The following is an 18,848-nucleotide window of genomic DNA, read 5'->3' as shown; positions in this document are numbered from 1 at the left end:
TTTATGCAGCAAAGACTATGGACTTCACAGATAGCTCTAAAATCACCACAATAACTCAAGGAGGGAGGCTGGTTTTTACTCTTTTTAGAATTAAGGGTAACTGATGCGCGCAGCAGTTGAGTAACTTGCCAAATCGGCAAGACTAGAATCCCAAACACTAGGTTCTTAGCCACAAGGCAACGCTTTTTCGATATACAAACTGATCGGTGGATTAAACTGACCAAAGGAATGAATGGAAATGTGAATGTAAACGATTTTTCCCTTGTGTGTCCGGAATCCTCAGATCTACCGCCAGGGGGCGCTCTCGCCCAGTTCTTTACGCCAGTCCTCCAGGCGCGCACTCCCTCTGCGTCTCGGGCTCGCGCGCGCTGCCGCGGCACCGGAAGTGACTGAGCTTGCAAGTTCCCCCGGTCTCTTCAGGGAAACTGAGGCCGGCTCGTTCGGAAGAGAGAGCGCGAGCCGTCAGCCAGGTAGGCCGGCCCCGGTCCGCGGCGCGGAACTTGGCCGCGAAGAGCACTCGCGCCCGGAAACGACCTGGCCGATGAAGGGGGTATGTGGCCCCCCACGGCTCCCGGGGCTCGCAGGTGAGAGCGCCGCCTCCCCTGTGCGTGGCAGGCGCTGCGCCCAATGGGAGCCCTCGCCGTTCTGCTTCCGTGCTACCTGAGCTCATTGATTGGCTACGCCGGGGCGGGCCGCCGGGGGCGAGACCCCACCTCCCAGAAAGGTCTAGGGGGCGCCCCTGAGGGAGAGCGGTTGCCTAGCAACGGGGCGGTGGCCAGGCGGGTACCCGGCCTAGCGCGCGGAGGAAGCCGCGAGGCCGCAGCCCACCCACCCGGGGCTCTAGAGAGGTGCAACCCCGGGCCCCTAAGCCCTCCCGGGGGTGCCAAGAAGCCAGCCTGGGCCTGTCCCCAGGAAAACGTAGTCTCAGCTGTGGGGGGTCTCGAGCAGGCCTCGACCCTTGTCTCTGACCGGTGGAGAGGCTCGGCGCCTCACCCTCGCCGGGTCTTTGTGCAGGGCGCCGGCGGCCATTGTGTCCGTGCGGGGAATGGAGGACCCGGCAATCCCCCACTGCCACCGCCACGACCAGGGCCTTTGGGGAATTCAAAGAAAGCCAGCGGCGTTTCTGGGGGGTCTCTGGCTTTCAGCCTCCCAGAAAGGCCCGGGGATGGCCTTTCCAAACTCAGACCGCAGATCCAAGGCAGTGTTCCCCTCCCTCTGTTTCTCATCGAAACCTTGAGCCCCATCGAGAAGTCCCTTCAAGGTTTCTTCGGAAGCCTCACCCAGGGCTGATATTGAAATAGAAAAAAAAAAAAGAAAGCTCACACCAGCCACCTCCGAGAGAGTTCTCCTAGCTCCCAGTAGGAGGCGGAGAGCCAAGGGGCGTGCAAGAACGAGGGGGCTGGGCTCCCGGGTGGCAGGAGGCCGCGGCAGCGGCCGCCCTCGATCGGGGCGATGGAGGAGGAAGCAAGCGAGGGGGCCGGTTCTTGAGCTTCGTAATTCCTGTGTCGCCTCCTGAGCTCTCAGTCCGCCGGGTCGCATGATCCCTCCAGCCGGAGCTGCTTTTTTTGCCAGCCGCCGCCGCGAGGCCGGTTGACTTACCGGCATCCCCGCTGCCACCTCCTCTCCCACCTATGATACAAAAGATCTTCCGGGGGCTGCACCTGCCTGCCGTCGCCTGAGACGGATTTGAATGTAGGTGGTGAGGGTTTATGGGGGTGGGGGGCAGACTGCCCATGGGGGTGACTTTTCGAGGAAGACATTTCAGAGAAAAGGGGGTGGCTGGGATAAAAGAGGAGGAAAAAAAGGCCGGTGTGATGATTCAGAGCCCACTGGTGCTTTCAGATTGACTTCATCGAAGTACCTGGGAAGCTAGACCCAGATCTTCAGGAGAGCGGCAAAGAACCCAGTTCAAGTACCTGGAGTGGGGAATGGGATATTGTAGGTAAATGGCTTGCATATTCATTTTTTCCCCCCTGAAACTCTTTCTCTCCCTTCAGAACCTTGTCTTGGCTTTGGATCTTCGAAGAGAACCACTAAGCAGAGACCAGACCCAGTGAGTGAGCAGGTGTTTTGGACAATGGACTGGTGGAGCCCATCCTTATTATAAAAATGTCTCAGAGCAACCGGGAGCTGGTGGTTGACTTTCTCTCTTACAAGCTTTCCCAGAAAGGATACAGCTGGAGTCAGTTTAGTGATGTGGAAGAGAACAGAACTGAGGCCCCAGAAGGGACAGAATCAGATATGGAAACCCCCAGTGCCATCAATGGCAACCCATCTTGGCACCTGGCGGATAGCCCTGCGGTGAATGGAGCCACTGGCCACAGCAGAAGCTTGGATGCCCGGGAAGTGATCCCCATGGCAGCGGTGAAGCAAGCCCTGAGGGAGGCAGGCGATGAGTTTGAACTGAGGTACCGACGGGCATTCAGCGACCTGACGTCCCAGCTCCACATCACCCCAGGGACAGCATATCAGAGCTTTGAACAGGTAGTGAATGAACTCTTCCGGGATGGGGTGAACTGGGGTCGCATTGTGGCCTTTTTCTCCTTCGGTGGGGCACTGTGCGTGGAAAGCGTAGACAAGGAGATGCAGGTATTGGTGAGTCGGATCGCAACTTGGATGGCCACTTACCTGAATGACCACCTAGAGCCTTGGATCCAGGAGAACGGCGGCTGGGTAAGAACCACGCCCCTTATGTATTTTCCTTGGCTTCTGGTCAAATCCCCAACAACCTTTCCCCTGTGTCTGTTGTGCTGGGTGATTATTATTGTTTGTTAGGGAGACGTAACTGGCCTCATTGTATCACAGAGGTTAACTTCTGAAATACAGATGACCTAGTTCTGTGAGGACCAGACATCTTCATTCTGGTCTTCCTCGTGACCCTGCTCTGTCATACTTGTGTTCCAGTTTCTCTGCAGAAGATAACATAGCCTGTGTGTTCATTTGGCCCCAAACCTTTGAGAATGCAAAGGTAACAGGTTACCCCTCACCCTGACATAATGGCTCACAACGTTAAGGGGTGATGAGTGGAATGCCTGGAGAAGATAGTGAATATCAGTGACCCACCAGCCCCTTCAGTCTTACTCCCTTGAGCTTTCAATCCTGTCCTGGGCTTCCCTCCTCCAAACCAAGTTTCCTTTATTTCAGAGTTTGCATGGCCTGGCTTTGCATCCCTCTGGCTTGGATGGCTGAGGATTGTCTGATTTTAGGTTGTAAGCTGCGCCAATGGGCCAGTTGTGTTTGTGCTATGCCCCATATTTATTGGCTCTAAAGTATGTGACTTTTCTGTGTGGTTGGCCAGTTTGCGGAGCGCTTACTATCAGCCCAGGGACTTTGCACCTCACTGCCTGGGTTGGTTAGGGAGCTCCAGCTGTTATGCTTGTCACTTTTCTGCCATGGCCCTGGGGCCTCTTCACTGAGCACTGTTTGCTGGCAATGCAAGAACCTGATCTTTGGGGCTCCTAGGGACATTGAGATTCAGTGACAGACTTCAGAAACAAACTGACACGGATGTGAGTCCCAGCCCTGTCACTTAACTAGGTATGTGACCTTGGACAGGCCAGTTTACCTTGAGCCTCAGGTTCTTCCACTAAAAAAATGTGGCCAACCCTCTTGCCTTGCAGTCCTTGTAAATCTTGGAGCTGATGTGAGCATAGTGACAGGAAGTTTGGTCTAGTAGTTATTGTCAGATCCAGGTACACTTTCTGAACCTGAGTCGTGTCTCATTCCTTTGCCAGGGAAGAGAATTCCCTTGCCCTGATATCACCAAGTCAGGATGAGCCGGTGTGGAGGGATTCTTTACCTGTGGTCACTGTCAGCAGCTTTTGCTCTCTTGCAGTGAACTCAGTCATATCTCCTCACTTATCTCCCTGCCTCAGGGAGGTGTAGGGCTTAAGAGAGGTATTCATTCTGTCCTTCAGAAAATTGAGCAGGCTGTGGAAAATAAGTCATCTATTGAAGGAGCTGAGGTGGAAAGGGCCACGCACCATGGACTCAGGAATGTTAAGAATGCAATTATCCAGAGGCTGGGCCTAGGGTGTGGCAGCCACTTCAGTTTACCACTGAGCAAGGGACCTCCAGGTACACCACCTCCTGTCTTATTTCCCATTTCTTTGCAACTTCATCAACTCTTCCCACTGCCAGTTCTTGTAAAGAGCAGAGTAGAGGTCAGATGACCGGGGTGGGGCTGGGAAGGTAAAGGTGGAGGGCTTTCTTTGGCTCAGACTGACCCAACTTGAAAGCCTTTCAGTAAATGAACTCCCTGGGGGAATAAATGATTAAATAGTTCCTGTTGGTTTGTGTGATGACCTCTCTTTTTCCCTCCTGCTTTGATTTTCTTTAGGGGCAAATATTTGTTTAACTTACTACAGGAGGGACAGGATTCCAGTGTTTCTGACACACCCTCTGAGGCCTAAGTAGAAACTTGGGCCATTTGCCCCTCACTGTTATCTCTGGCTGGTGGTCCTAATTCCATGTGGGTTGTGGCCAACTGTTAACAAAAGGCAACATGGGAGAGGTTCCTGGCCTGCCAGCCAGTTGTCTAAGAGGGCCACCTGGACCAGAGAGTTGTTAGTCACCCAGTGTTGCGTGTGGAAAGAGGTCTTTGACACAGCAACACTGGGCAAGATCATTAGATCACCACTGGATTGACATTCCATCTTCTGCTGTCTCTTTGCCCAACAGCATACCATGTGTTACTTCCTCTTGGTGGACAGAGGGGATGTGTGCAGAAGAGCCAGTTATATCAGAACCATTTCTGGGCACGTGTTCTTCCCGAGGCCAGGAGATAGAGAACATGTGACATTGGGATCCTTTGGGTAGAAGGTACCCGCCCACTTCCTCTCAGGGACCATTCTGTTTGAGCTGCACACTGGCTGCTGCAGTGGCATCTCATAACCTTCCTGGAGGCTGTGCCTGGGGGATCCATGAATGTAAGAATTACGGGCCATTCCACTCGGATATGCTCTAAATTTAGCATCCTGGCAGGAAAGGAAAAGGAAATGTGCTTTTACGGAGTATATCTTATGCGTGAGGCATTGTATTAGGTCTTTTACTTATGCAGCCAAAATTCACTGAGCATCTTCTGTGAAGCAGGCATGTGCTGGGTATTGGCTATAAGCCAGATATGGTACTTTATCTCATGGCAATGACATGCTATTTCATATACTCCACACAATAACTTTCTAAGATAGGTAGGTTTATTCTCAGTTTATATGTGAAGCTTCTGGTAGCTTAAATGACTGGCCCCAAGTATTCCTCAGCCAGTTAAGTGACTGAGTGAGAATTTACCCCAGGTGGGCCTGATTCCAAAGCCTATAATCTCTTCCCCTCCACGTCACATTGTCTTAGGAGTAATAATGTGAGCCAGAGACGCTGTTGGGCCAAGCAAAACATGCCTGTGGAGGTGCACTTGAGTCTGTGATGCTGGCCTTGTTCAGGAACTGCAGGAAGAACAGCACCAGTGTTGGCAGTAGCAGGCTGCCAGAGACATGTATGTAGCTTCTAGATTCTGTCACTGGTAAAACTCAAGTCAGTATCAGGATTTTGCCCAGTGAGAGTGGGCTTCTTGTTAATTTTTTGTTAAAACCTTCTCTGGATCTCCCGGCAGGTAAGAATTGTGTGCATAAAGGGAGAAGATGGCCTGCTCCAGGTGTGTCTACTTGATTGTGGGGGATGCCCCAAGGACTGGCGTTCCTCATCTATACAGCCACACCACTGCCTGTCTAGAGTCCCCTGGTAGGATGCTGAACCTGTTTGTCTCTCTTGTCCATTCATCCCTCCCACCTGTAAAATGAACTAATGATAGCCACCTGCCATAGCTTGACTCTAGTAAATGATGTAGAACAAAGGCTCTCCTGGGCCTTAATTGTATGGTGGAGGCACTTCTTTTAATGAGTGGGCTACCTGCCTCCAAAAACTGAACTTTGCCCCCAGAGTTTCTTGAGACACAAAGCCAGCCCTTGAGATACTCCACCAGAATAGTAGAGACTGAATGTTTCGGGGGCTTTCCAGTGGGAATGTGTACAGTTAGGTGGGAGGGCCCAGGTGGGCCAGGCCATTTTGGGATCACTGTCCCTGGGAAACCCCTTTGCTTGATGGAAACACCATTGTTGAACAGTTTTGGGGGGGTGGGGGGAAGAAAACATCATTTGGCCTTTCCCCAGGCTGCATGGCTCTGTGGTCTTCTAGTTTCTGTAGGTTTCTTCTTGACTGTTCTGCCTTCATTGGCACTGATGTATGCTTTGCTGAAGCACCTCAGCGACCTTTGCAGATCTCAGCAGCTGTTGGCAATTCTGCGGTTTTCTTGGGGAAACCCCATTAGAAACCCCAAACGTGGAAATTTTTAGTAATCTCATTCAGGTCCCAAAGTGAGGTAGAAGTGTCTCAGGGGCTCCCCGTCAAAACACCCGGTTCTTCTGGAGGTACATTTGAAGTTGCCCTTAAAACTCCATCACCATCACAGGGTTTTCCAGGCTTCCTAGGATTGATTTCCGCAGTAGCCCCACAGAGCCCTTCAGCTTCTGGTAGAAAATCACCCCAGGTGTTTTTCAGGGGCCTTCAATGGAACCTGCAGGGTTTTCTTGGTTTTTGTGTGGGCTACCGGAAGGCACAGTTATTTGTTGTCCCTTCCCCAGCAGGTATCTGTCCTGAGGCTACAGGCTTGAGCATCCTTCCTGGTTTTTTCTGGTGCCCTCAGCCTTCCATCACAGGGCTTGCTTTCAGTAGCCATGATTTTGTCTGGGTTTACCATGGATAGATTTAGGGGTAATTCCCAGTGAGCTGTTCTTCTACGGAAACGCAATCTCCTACTGCCTTAATTAGCGGGGCTCTGTCCCCACCCCCAACCTCCAGCCTTATTCCGTGGAGTCCTCCCCAAGGACTCCCTCTTTTCTTTGAAGGAGGCAGTCTGCTCCTGGATCCGCTTCTCTTCTGTCTCCCTGGCCGACAGTCTGTTCCCAGTTGGCAGATCTGAGTCAGACAGTCCCAGTGGGTTTTTTTGTTTAGCCTGGGGACAAGAAGACCCAGGAGACCATGATCACTGGTTTCAAATATCTGCAAGAAGAGGGGCTAAGCTTTTTTTATTAGTATATTACAGGAGAACTTGGATGGGTTAATCACATTGATAGAGTTTAAATTAGTATAAAGACATTTCTAACACTGCCATGCCTCTATTAGGTTTAGGAGTTTCCTGAGAGTAGAGTTCCACGTCTTGTCAATACTTGTTTAATTGGCATGGAGCAGAGGCCTTAGGCATAGCAGGTATGTAATGAAAGAGAAGCCCACTACATTTCTGAAACAGACACTTATCAAACCAGAATAATAGTAATAGGAATTGCCCTTTATCTAATTATTCATGCATTGATTCAGATAGCATTAATTGAGCTCCTATTGTGTGTCAGGCTGTCCTAGGCACTCGTGGTACAGCATTAAATAAAATTACGTTTCTATGTCGGGAGCTCATATTCTAATGGGGAGAAACAGACAACGTGTAATTGTTACTGTTTAGTTTCTAAGCTGTGTCCAACTCTTTGCGACTCCGTGGACTGTAACCCTCCATGCTCCCCTGTCCATGGGATTTCCCAGGCAAGAATACTGGAGTGGGTTGCCATTTCCTTCTCCAGGGTGTCTTCCTAACCCAGGGATCCAACCCAGATCCCCTGCATTGGCAGGCAGATTCTTTACTTCTCAGCTACCTGGGAAGCCGCAATTATATACATATGTAACATATATCAGTTGAGACTAAGTGCTATGAAGAAAATAAAGTACATTGAGGTACAAGGCATGCCTAGCAAAGGAGATATGGCTAGAGTTTTAAAAGAGTGCCTAGGGAAGGCATCACTGAAAGGTAATATTTGAACCAAGACTTGAAGAAGGTAAGTTGGTGGTTGATGTGGGTACCTTCAGAGAGTGTGTTATAAGCAGAGGGAGTGTGCTGGCCAGGCTCAGAGATGAAAGAGAAGGCCAGTGCAGCTGGAGAGGATATAGCAAAAGGGCGAGTGGTCAGAGGTGAGGGGAGAGTGGGTGGAATTGAGGGGGCAGAGTAGCCAGGGCCCAATCTCATAGCGTATTACAGGCCGTGATGAGGGCTCGACTGTGGTTGACTGAGAGGCTAGGAAAAGATAGGCGCAGAGATGAGTTCCACAAGTTCTGAATTCCACAGGGGAGCCCAGCGAAGAGGCTGGCGCAGCAAAGTGAGAAAGAAGAGTGGCTTGAATCAGGAGATAGAGGTGGAAATGGTGAAAAGGGTCTAAGGAACAGGACCAGACTCACATGGCCCACTGATGGGTCCGACCACCTTGAAAGCCACATTTTTCAACCACTTAGCTTAGCAATCATAGAATCAGGTGTAAGTATGCTAGATATTCTTTGGAGATAGTCTCTTCAAATATGGTATCCTGAATGGTCCTTCCCTCTAGCACTCTTGCTTCTGAATAATTGCATCGTGTCTGGATTGAGGTCCCAAATCACCTGTGTCTAGCTCTGTGACCTTGGGCAAGCTTCTTGAACTCTCTGAACCTTAGGGCAGGTATTACCTGCTTCACAAAGACCTAATGAGATCTGCCTGAGATGCATAGAGTCTGGCAGTAGTTGGTATCGTAATTCTGACCATCCTTGCACAGAGCTCATGTCAGAGACCTATTCACAGAATCTATAGTATCTATTCTCCCTTGTTTGGACTCCACAGTGACCTTCTGGCACACACTTAGGGCAGGCAGGCAGGCCTGGCAGTGTTCCTGTCTTGCCAGGAGCTCTGTAGTGCTCCTTTGCCATGTTAGTCAAATGCTGGCCTTTGTTAGGATCCCAGTTCTGGTCTCAAATCTGCCTCAGCTCACTGTTTCACCTCAGCCACATCACTTCTAGGCGCCCCCGTCTATAAGATGGAGGTTTGAAGTTGAGTCTAGGAATCCCGCTTCTCAGTGGCCCTAGGCCTTGTGGTGGGTTCCACCATTGTGGCATATTTCATGATAGTTACGCTGTAGGATGGCTCTTTCCAGGGATCGAACCCATGGCCCCTGCAGTGGAAGCTCGGGGTCCTAACCACTGGACTGCCAGTAATTCCCCCCACCTTGCTTTTTTGATGCTTATAACCAACAACCCGGGAGGTGAGCAGAGGGAAATCAGGCTGAGAAAGGTGAAGTGACCTGCCCATCAGGAGGAAGATGCAGGGTTTGGGCTTTCAGATCTAGATTTGACCACTTGTGTGCTGCGTGACCTAGGGCAAGTCTTTTACCTTGTAAATGGCTGTAATAATGGTGCCTTGTTCTGAAGAGTCGGTGAGTTAATTCCTGTCGTATAGCTCTGCTTAGTGACGGTTAGTATCAGCAGTCACATCCTAGGGTTCCTTCAGTCACATCACCTGGCTTCCCATTTATTACATACTGATTTTTGTAAATAGTATTTTTGCAGAAAGAAACTGCCTTTGGGACCTTCTGCTACATGGTTTCACCCCTGATGAGACTCAGGCCAAGCCAGAGCTTTGAGACTGGCTCCACGCTACAGGACTTTTTGGTCAGACTCCAGAGCTCCCCTCGGAACTAGAGGTTTTTTTCTCCCTCTTCAGGAAATGCCATTGCAGTGACTTCCATGGACTGCTTCCTGTCCCAGCCCTGCAGCCGGATTCTTGCTGGCTAGAGTGTGGAAACTGGAAAGTAGTATTCCTAGGCTCTCCCCATGCACAGACTCCTTTTTTGCCCATGTCTCTCCCTTTCCTCTTGTCAGTTAGTTTCTTTGTTCCCTCCCCTTTGACCCTTCACCTGTCTTCTCTCTCCAGCTCATGATCATCCCTTTTGGATTTAGAAAATGCATTTCCACTGAGTTCTGTCACACCTTTCCACCCACCCTACAAGGGAGGTTGTCCAAACTCCTGGATTCTCTCCTGGCTCCACACTAACTAGCAGTTTTAGTCTTGGACTTCCCCTAGAGGGACATGAAACCTGTCACTTGTGGTGCCCTATGTCATCCATTAACCCTCAGGGGTCCCCACCCCACCCCCTGCACAGGCCTGGGACTCCTCAGAGGTTTGGCACGTAGAAATCCTACCTCTTAGAGACGATTGATAGAGGGTCGAGTGGAGCCTGCCACCCCCTCCCCGCGGTCACCTTTCAGGAGGAAGCTAAAAGATTGAAAACCTTGTTGGACAATCATCTGAGGAATGGGAGCTAGCCTGGGAGGGAATTGGAACGCGCTCAACTATGCCTCAGATCCTTTGTTCCGCTCTTGAAAGGGAAACATTCCCCTCCCTCCTCCCTGGCCACACACACGTGCCTTTGTTCCCCCGAGTCAGGCGGGGCCGGGAACACTGTGTCCTTCCAAGGAGCCTGACTGGCCTCCCCAGAGGCTGGCCTCTTGGTCAGCAGGACTGAAGTTTTTGCTCAGGAACCCTCAGCCTCATGTCCTTTCTATAGAAGAGTCTTTCTGCCAGAGGCTGAGAACTTGCCTACAAACAGCTGCCCAGGGACTTCGCTGGAACTCTTCCACAGGATGCCCGTGTCCCAGGATTATACAGTCCCTCCCTCTTATTCCACTTGGTGATTAATATTATTGTTAATGTCACTATTAATAGCACCTAACATTTATCAAGTGCTTATTGTATGCCAGGCATTGTTCACAATGCTTTACACGTATTAATTTATTCTATTCGTAGACAGTATTCTGAAGTTGTTGCTATTATTATCCCTGTTTTTCAAACAAGGCAACTGAGGTACAGAGATGTTAAGCAGCTTATGCGGGTAGCACGGTTAGTAAGTGGCAGAGCCTGTGAGGGTAACTTCCAAGCTCCCCCTTTTAAACACTACACTGCACCCCCTTCCCCGAGTGCGTCTGAATGGTTGTTGGCATTTATCCAGTGCTTACTATGTGGCAGGGCTTTCCCCAGCTTCATTTTGGTGTTACTGTCCAACAACCTCAGCATTACTGGACAATGAGATTTGAGGGGACTCAGCTAGTAAGAAGCAGAGTTAAGATTTGAAACCACGTCTGTCTTACTCCAAGCCTGCGTTCTTTATCTCTGCTGCTGCTGCTGCTAAGTCGCTTCAGTTGTGTCTGACTCTGTGTGACCCCATAGACGGAAGCCCACCAGGCTCCCCCGTCCCTGGGATTCTCCAGGCAAGAACACTGGAGTGGGTTGCCATTTCCTTCTCCAATGCATGAAAGTGAAAAGTGAAAGTGAAGTCGCTCAGTCGTGTCCGACTCTTCGCGACCCCATGAACTGCAGCCTACCAGGCTCCTCCGCCCATGGGATTTTCCAGGCAAGAGTACTGGAGTGGGGTGCCATTGCCTTCTCTGGTTCTTTATCTCTAAACCATCTTAAAAACCCTGCAAGGTAGGTGGTGTCATCTTCATGGTAGAGTCGAGAAGACTGAGTCTCAGAGAAAAGTGGCATGCTTGGAGCCTCGCAGACTAGTACCAGGACGACCCGGGATTCAAACCTGAGGTGCTTGTCTTCACGACACTGTACTGCCTTAGTGGTCTGTAGCATGATGACAACTGATTTTATGTGCATGATAACACTTTATAATTTACATCTTTATACACATCATTTCATAATGAACTGAGTCATGTGGGTGTGTTCAGTCCCATTTCAGGGAGGAAACTACTGCAGGGGTCTTATCCCACAGTAAATGGCTTAGAATTCTTTTAACTCACTCTTAGCGGTGTTGCTTTTAGAAAGTCTGGATTCATTGCTCAGAGCTGTCCTGAGTTTTGTTTCATTTGTTAAATCAGCAAATACTGGTGCCTGCTTTATTTGTGCTGAGTGCTGGGGATGCTGTGTTTACTGCAGTGAGGGGGCCTGGGTGCCCTTCCTCAATGATCTGTTTCCATGCCCCACACCTTGGGCCATGCTGGTGTTCTTCTGCCATCTGAGTCAGGCTGTGTGCAGCGCCCAGCCATTCCCTCAGCTCCCAGACACACCAGGCAAGGCTCGTTACAGGATGTATTAATCACTTCTACAAAACCTTAGATAAAACTCTGCACTCAGATTTGAAGCGTAGCTTAATTTCTCACTGGTGATGCTGCTGCACTATGCGAATCAGCTTTCAGCCTCATCCACATATCTGAGAGAATAGTACCAGCCCCGCAGAGTAAGCAAAGCTCAAATGAGAAAGTGAAACGCAGAAGTGTTCCTTAGTAATAACGACAGATGCTGTGTGTTGAGTGCTTGCTCTGTGCCAGGTGCTATGTTTATGTCCCTGACATAATCATCCTCTTTGGTCCTCACAACTGCTTTGGCATGAAGATGGAGAATTCAGAGCTTCAAGAGGCTCTGTAACATGTCCAAAGTGACACACCTTGTAAGAGGCAGAGCTGGGTCTTGCACTCAGCTGTATCTGATACCAAAGCCTACCCTCAAACCACAGCATCATTGTTTCTTTGCAGGCCCAGACTGGCTTATTTCACCCTGAGTACCTGGCACAGGGCCTAGGGTTGGGCACAAGCTCGGCCAGGATTTGCTCAATGAACATGAAGGGTTGTTATTATTAGATGCAGGTTAGGCTACAAACGGAGAAGGCAATGGCAACCCACTCCAGTACTCTTGCCTGGAAAATCCCATGGACGGTAGGCTGCAGTCCATGGGGTCGCTAGGAGTCAGACAAGACTGAGCAGCTTCACTTTCCTTTTTCATTTTCATGCATTGGAGAAGGAAATGGCAACCCACTCCAGTGTTCTTGCCTGGAGAATTCCAGGGACGGGGGAGCCTGGTAGGCTGCCATCTATGGGGTCTCACAGAGTCGGACACGACTGAAGTGACTTAGCAACAGGCTACAAAAATGTCTCTGTCCTTAAGGGAGCAAACTCATTTAAAGCAGTAGGAATTTACTCATAGCCCTTGGAGAACGGCTCCAGGCAAACTGTGCCAAATCTGTAGTGTAGACTGCAGAAATGGAAGAGGACAGACCTGCTGGCCATATTCCACGGGTACCCGGACCTCTGCCAAACCAGCCCACTTCCACCATCAGCTACTCAGTTGGTGCCTCGGCCCAGTGGCCGCCACCCTCAGCCTGCATCATCCTGTGCATCTTCTCCGTCGCCAGCTGCACCGCCAGCTCAGACCCTCTTCTGTGCCAGTAGTGGAAAGTGTCAGGAAGGAGAAAGTTCACTAGAGGCTTGAATGATAGCTTTCCCAGCAGTAGGGCTTTTGTGCAGTTCACACCAAGTCCTCAGTTTCCTCATCCATAAAATGAAAGGTAGTAGTCATCCCTTTGGAGAAGGCAATGGCATCCCACTCCAGTACTCTTGCCTAGAAAATCCCATGGATGGAGGAGCCTGGTGGGCTGCAGTCCATGGGGTCGCTAAGAGTTGGACACGACTGAGTGAATTCACTTTCACTTTTCACTTTCATGCATTGGAGAAGGAAATGGCAACCCACTCCAGTGTTCTTGCCTGGAGAATCCCAGGGACGGGGGAGCCTGGTGGGCTTCCGTCTATGGGGTCGCACAGAGTCGGACACAACTGAAACGACTTAGCAGCAGCAGCAGCAGCAGTCATCCCTTAATGAAGATAGCATTGGTGATCTTTTTTGTTTAGGCTTGTGTGGATCACTCTTTCCCTAGATCTGATCAGGGCTGTCTTAGCATTTAGGTCTCAACTCAAATATCACCTCTCCAGAGGCCACCTGTGTTTACCTCCTTACTGTCTCTCCTTTTGTAAAACCTAAGCTACCAGAGTGCAAGAGTTTTGTCTCATGTTTTCCTTCATCCCCAGCATCTCTCATAATGCTTGGCACAAGGGATCCATTCAGCAAATTCTTACTGAAGGAGTGAGTGACTCTAGCTCACCTAGCATGGTGCCCGAATACAGTATGCTCAGTTAGGCGTCATTACTACCTCCGAGGAAGATGTGGAGCATGAAGGCTTACAGTAGGTGAAAAGAATGTGGCAAGGGCAGCTTTGGTAGGTAAGAGCAGTCCAGACAGAGCTGGAGGCTGAAATGTGTAGGAAGCATTTGGGCCACAGTGAGGGGGCAGACCAGCAGAAGAGGGTCTGGGTTGTCCTAAAGCCGGTCAGGGAGAAGGGAATGGTGACTGATGGTGGGGGCCTGTGGACAGAGGGACGGGATAGTTGGCAGTAGAGGTGGGCCAGCTGGGGAGAGGCCCAGCACCAGAGTGATGCAGCCAGGTCCCTAGTCATCACTGGAACAGGATCCCTTGCCATCCAGGGCTCAGCAGACAGAGCTGCAGGGAGAGAAAAAGCCAGAGGCACCTGCGACCTGTGGATCAGGTAGGCAGTGCTGGTTGTTATTTTGGGGCTCTGGGCCAGGTGCAGATTCAAAGGCTTGATTGAAGCCTTTTGGCAACTCTGGTCTTAGAAGGGTAAACATCACCTGTCTTCTGCCACCTGCGGCAGCAATGCCAGGAACCCTGGGCAGGCCCAAAGGGGCCCAGCTTTCTTACTGCCCTTGTGGCGTAAGAAATCCCCCCCCAGGAGAGGCCACTCCTTCCCTGCCCCATAGCTTCCTTTCCGAAGGGCTCAGGTAGCAATAAGGTACCTCCTGTCCAAGAGGCCCCTGTGGTTCCGGCCCCTGGAAGGCAGGGGTGGGGCATTGGGAGCCGTTGACAGCTGGGCCCAGCTAGGGGGAGGGGTCAGTTTGGGAGCAGGTGCAGATTTCAGGGAGGGCGGGGCCTGAAGGGAAGTAGGGATCTTGGTAGGCTGCAAAATTTCCCTCCCATCCCCCACCTCCCAGTCACAGCTGGCTTCTCCAGGAACCTGATGACCTAGTTACAATGCTTAGAAATTGTTAGCTTAGCTTGCAGTTCAGAGCTGTGCCAGTCTCTCCTCTCTGAGGCTTCTTGGGTCCGAAAGGTACCCTGGCATTTCCCCTGAGGGGTGTCCATGTGCAAGACATGCACCATATCATGTGTGCAGACTTCTTGTCCAAGAGAGGAAAGAACCAGTCAGGCCTCTTCCCAGGTGGGCCTCACCCCTCCCCAAGCCAGCGGAAAGACTCCCCTGCCCCTTGCTCCCCACCACCTCTGCTTCTGTCTCTCTCTGAGGGGTTAGTGGGTGGCAAATGAAGGTCACAGACTTCTTCCCTGGAGGTTCAGCAGAGACTCTTGTTGCCCTAGGGATAGCTTGGGCATACCTAACCGTTGCCTGCTTACCTTTCCTCGTGCTGATGTTCAGACCTGATAAAAGAGGGTGAGGAAGAATGTGTTGGGGGTTCTTGAGGCCCCAGCCCTTCTAGAAGCAGCTGCTCTTGGTATTCTTGACGTTTGCCTTTCCAGTGCTTCCCTAGGAGAAATTCTATCCCTGTTAAGAGCCAGATACAACATTTGACAAACCAGTGCTGCATCCTACTTGCTCTATAGTGAGTTACCCTTGGACAAATTACTTAATCTCTCTCAGCCTTAGTTTTTTCATCTATAAAGAGGCTAAAATAATGTAGTACTTTTCTTGAAAGACTCTTTTGATCATGAAAGTATGTGATAAGATACATGGAGCACTTAGCATGGAGCCTAGCAAGCGTAGTTAACTCAGTATGACAGCTACTATTACAGCTGTTACTAGCAGATTGCCATCACAGGTGATCAAAAAGTTGTGATTACAATTGGAGCTACTCTCCAAGAGCAAACTTTTAGGCTAACAGAGTGTGTGGATACGCTTTGAACCAAGAGCTTGGAGATTTTAAGGTTCCTGAAGCTGGGGACTGCAGCTCCTAACCTTATCCCTCATATCCTCCACAAGGGCCCCTAGTCATGCTGTGTGTGCACTCTGGGGGTTTGGCCAGTGTTGCTGACTGGGCATTTGGTAATGGGGCTTATTTCCTTCGATCTTTGCCAAGTATCTCCAGGAAGGCAGGGATCTCCTCTGCTTTATCTGCTGCTCTGTCCCTAGATCCTGCCACAGAACCTGAAACATAGGAGACAGGCATCTGTTGACTGAGGCAAGACTTAATGAGCTGAATATTTAAAGAGCACAGGAGCATGCCTAGCACACAGTAGGTGCCTGACTTGCGTCTGAATGATTAAACAGTGCTGTGGGGACTCTGGCATTTTCCAGAATGGCCTCACTCCTTGTTTGCTGTGTGGTTGTAAACCTCTTGCCTCATCTGCTAGAGAAAGATAACAGCCACCCTGCCTCACTCATGCTAGCGGAGAGGCCCAAGGAGATGATAGATGAAAAAGCACTTTGAGAACTATAAATGTTTGGTCTTGTTGCTGCTCCTTCCTTGACTGAGGTCAAACCATGACTGTCATTCATTCATTCATTCAACCACCAAGCACTTTTTGGATGGAAGCAATATCCTAGCTGTTTGGCTTATCTAGCTTCATGAATTTGGACAAGTTACTTTACTTCTTTAAGCTTGGACATCTATAAAGTAGAATTAATCATTTCACAGGATTGTTGGGAGAAAGATTAAGCCAGGTACTCTGAGCTGATTGAGGGTGGAAACCACATCCCATTCACCGCCATCAGCTACTGCCAGGCTGAGTGTTTAGTGTCCAAGTCGATGAACATTCCCAATGATAAACGGTGTATGTAAAGTGTCCTGGTGCAGAGCCTGGTGTGGAGTAAAAGCTCCCCAAATACAGGCTCTTTCCTTTTCCTCTCACTGTGAAGTTTGGTCATCCATTGAGTCAGCCATTGGTTGCCTTCTGCAGTCTAACTACCCAGCAAGGCCAGACCTCTGAGTAATACTCAAATGGGAATGACTACTAACTCCTCACCCCTGGATGTCCTCACCCACCTTGGCCAGACTGCTGAGTGGGAACTCTGACTGGCCAGGATCAGTACTGCTTAAATATAAAACTGGGAGGCACCAGTGGGCCTCACCCCACGCTCACCTCTGATTCAAAACAAGAACAACCACCTCTTGTTCTACCCACTCCCTGTCTGCTACTCAGTGAGAAAAAATTTCCCTTTGCTCACAACACCCACATTCATATGGAACCCTAGGGATTACCATATCAAGGAAGTCCCCAGGGAGTCACTGAGAAATGGCCCCTCGGGGCAGGGTCCCCTGGGACTGAGTCCAGCAGCAGGTGCAGGCAGGAGGCCCCAGGCTGGTGGCTAAGTGATGAAACTGAGACAAGTAGGGCCAGACAAGAAGTCAGCCCAGAGGAAACTGCCTGCCTGTCCATGCAGGTGTCCAGGCACCTGGGAGCAGTTTCTGGGTGTGATTTAGTGGTGGAAGATAGGGTTCCAAATTAGTACCCCAAGCTTCAGTATGGAGAACCCATACAACTCCAGAGCAAAGTCTACACTTGGCCCCCAGGTCAGTGTCCTTTGAGCCCTTCTCAAACCCCTTCAAGGTGAAAGAAGTGCTTCCGCTGGGCATCACAGCACCTCCTGCTGGAAGATCTTCAGGAACGATGGAATGGTAACCAGAGACCTCTGCTATGTTTGGGGCACAGTACTGTGCTGGGGGCTTTTGAAGAGAGAGAGATCATTTCATTATCGGAAGTATGGGCTCTAGAGTGGGACAGAGGCTGAGTTTGAATCTGGCTTCTTCAGATACCAGCTGTTTGATTTTGGACTCATTCTTCTTTCTGAGCCTCAGTTCCCCTGTCTCCAACAATGGAGACGATAATACCTGACTTGTAGGGTTTTTGTAGGATGAAATGAGATCATACATGTTGAGCTGGGCACAGATGTTATAGTAATTTTAATAATGAAAAAGTGAAAGTCGCTCAGTAGTGTCTGACTCTCTGCGACCCCTTGGACTGTAGCCCTCCAGGCGCCTCTGGCTGTGGAATTCTCTAGGCAAGAATACTGGAGTGAATAGCCATTCCCTTCTTCAGGGGATCTTCCCAACCCAATGATCAAACCCAGGTCTCCTGCATTGCAGGCAGTTTCTTTACCATCTGAGCCACCAGGGAAGCCCAATTTTAATAATAGCTAACATTTACAGAGCACTTATCCTTAAGTTTTCATATGTATTCATTGAATTCTCAAACAATACCATTGAAGTAGGCATTCTTACTATAATTCTCATTTTACAGAAGAGAAGAGTGAGACATGGGGAAGTTGAGGGGTTTGTAGAAAGATGCTAGGTTGGTAAGTGGTGATTGGAACTTCCGTCTGGCTCCAGAGCCCAGTGTTTTACTTCTGGATAAAGAGGGCCTCATCAGTGTTGCTGCTGTTACTGTTGTATCCAGCATTGTAGCTGTCTGTGGTTTTTGGTCCATCTGCTGAATTCTGAACTCAGTGAAGGCAAGAAACTCATCTTAATCACCTTGTATCCCCAGAGACCCAACATAGTACTCATAATACTCATTAATATTTGCCTAATGGCTGGGAATATTCTCTTTCATCATTAATCAATCAGTAGCTCTTTATCGACCATTTCCTGTAGGCTAGATTTGAGCTAAATCCTGGGAGGAATGCAAAGTACAATTCTGGCCTCTGTAAACGGAAGATTGGGTGTGGGGTGGTGGAGAGAGCATTCCACAGCACTGTGTCATTGGGCAGAAACTTCCACACAGGAGGCAGAAACAATACAGGTGGCTTGTCGATGCTGTTTTCCAAGCTGGGATTCCCACCCCTCCCGATTGGGCCACTCCCTCCATCTTCGGAACAAGGTGACACATATTCTTTGCTTCTGCCCCAGGGCTGAAACTGCTCCTTCTTTGTTGAGGAGAATCAGGCAACCAATTCAAGGGAGCCTAGAATGACAGGGGAATCAGATATTGGAGCTAAAAGAGTACCTTAAAAAAAGCATTTCTTCCCAAACACTGCAGGCAGAATGGTCTTTTGGAAACCAAATTCAGATCTTGTCACATTCTTGCTTACAACCCTCCACCCACTTGGAATAAAACCCAGAGTCCTTACTGAGGCCTTCCCAAGGCCTGCACGGTCTGATACTGGCTGCCTCTCCATCCTCTACCACTTCTTTTCCCTCTCTGCACTCCT

At 50.0% G+C, this 18,848-nt stretch overlaps 1 protein-coding gene across 3 annotated transcripts in view; it reads left to right on the top strand.

Moving 5' to 3' along the window:
• Nucleotides 1-388: 388 nt before the first annotated feature.
• The window catches only part of BCL2L1 (BCL2 like 1), a 53,615-nt gene continuing 35,155 nt past the window's right edge, over nucleotides 389-18,848 (top strand). Inside the window, exons 1-2 of one of the 3 annotated variants that reach the window (XM_068986934.1) lie at nucleotides 389-470; nucleotides 1,998-2,673. In XM_068986934.1, the coding sequence (XP_068843035.1) occupies nucleotides 2,110-2,673 (564 nt within the window). In that variant the 5' untranslated portion in view covers nucleotides 389-470; nucleotides 1,998-2,109. Of the gene's footprint in view, nucleotides 471-1,424; nucleotides 1,693-1,997; nucleotides 2,674-18,848 lie in introns of those variants that run through there. The other 2 variants (XM_068986935.1, XM_068986933.1) reach the window with 2 other exon arrangements.

Source organism: Capricornis sumatraensis, chromosome 15 (assembly GCF_032405125.1).
Source record: "Capricornis sumatraensis isolate serow.1 chromosome 15, serow.2, whole genome shotgun sequence".
Taxonomy (NCBI): domain Eukaryota; kingdom Metazoa; phylum Chordata; class Mammalia; order Artiodactyla; family Bovidae; genus Capricornis; species Capricornis sumatraensis.
This window is presented reverse-complemented; position numbering and strand designations above follow the sequence as displayed.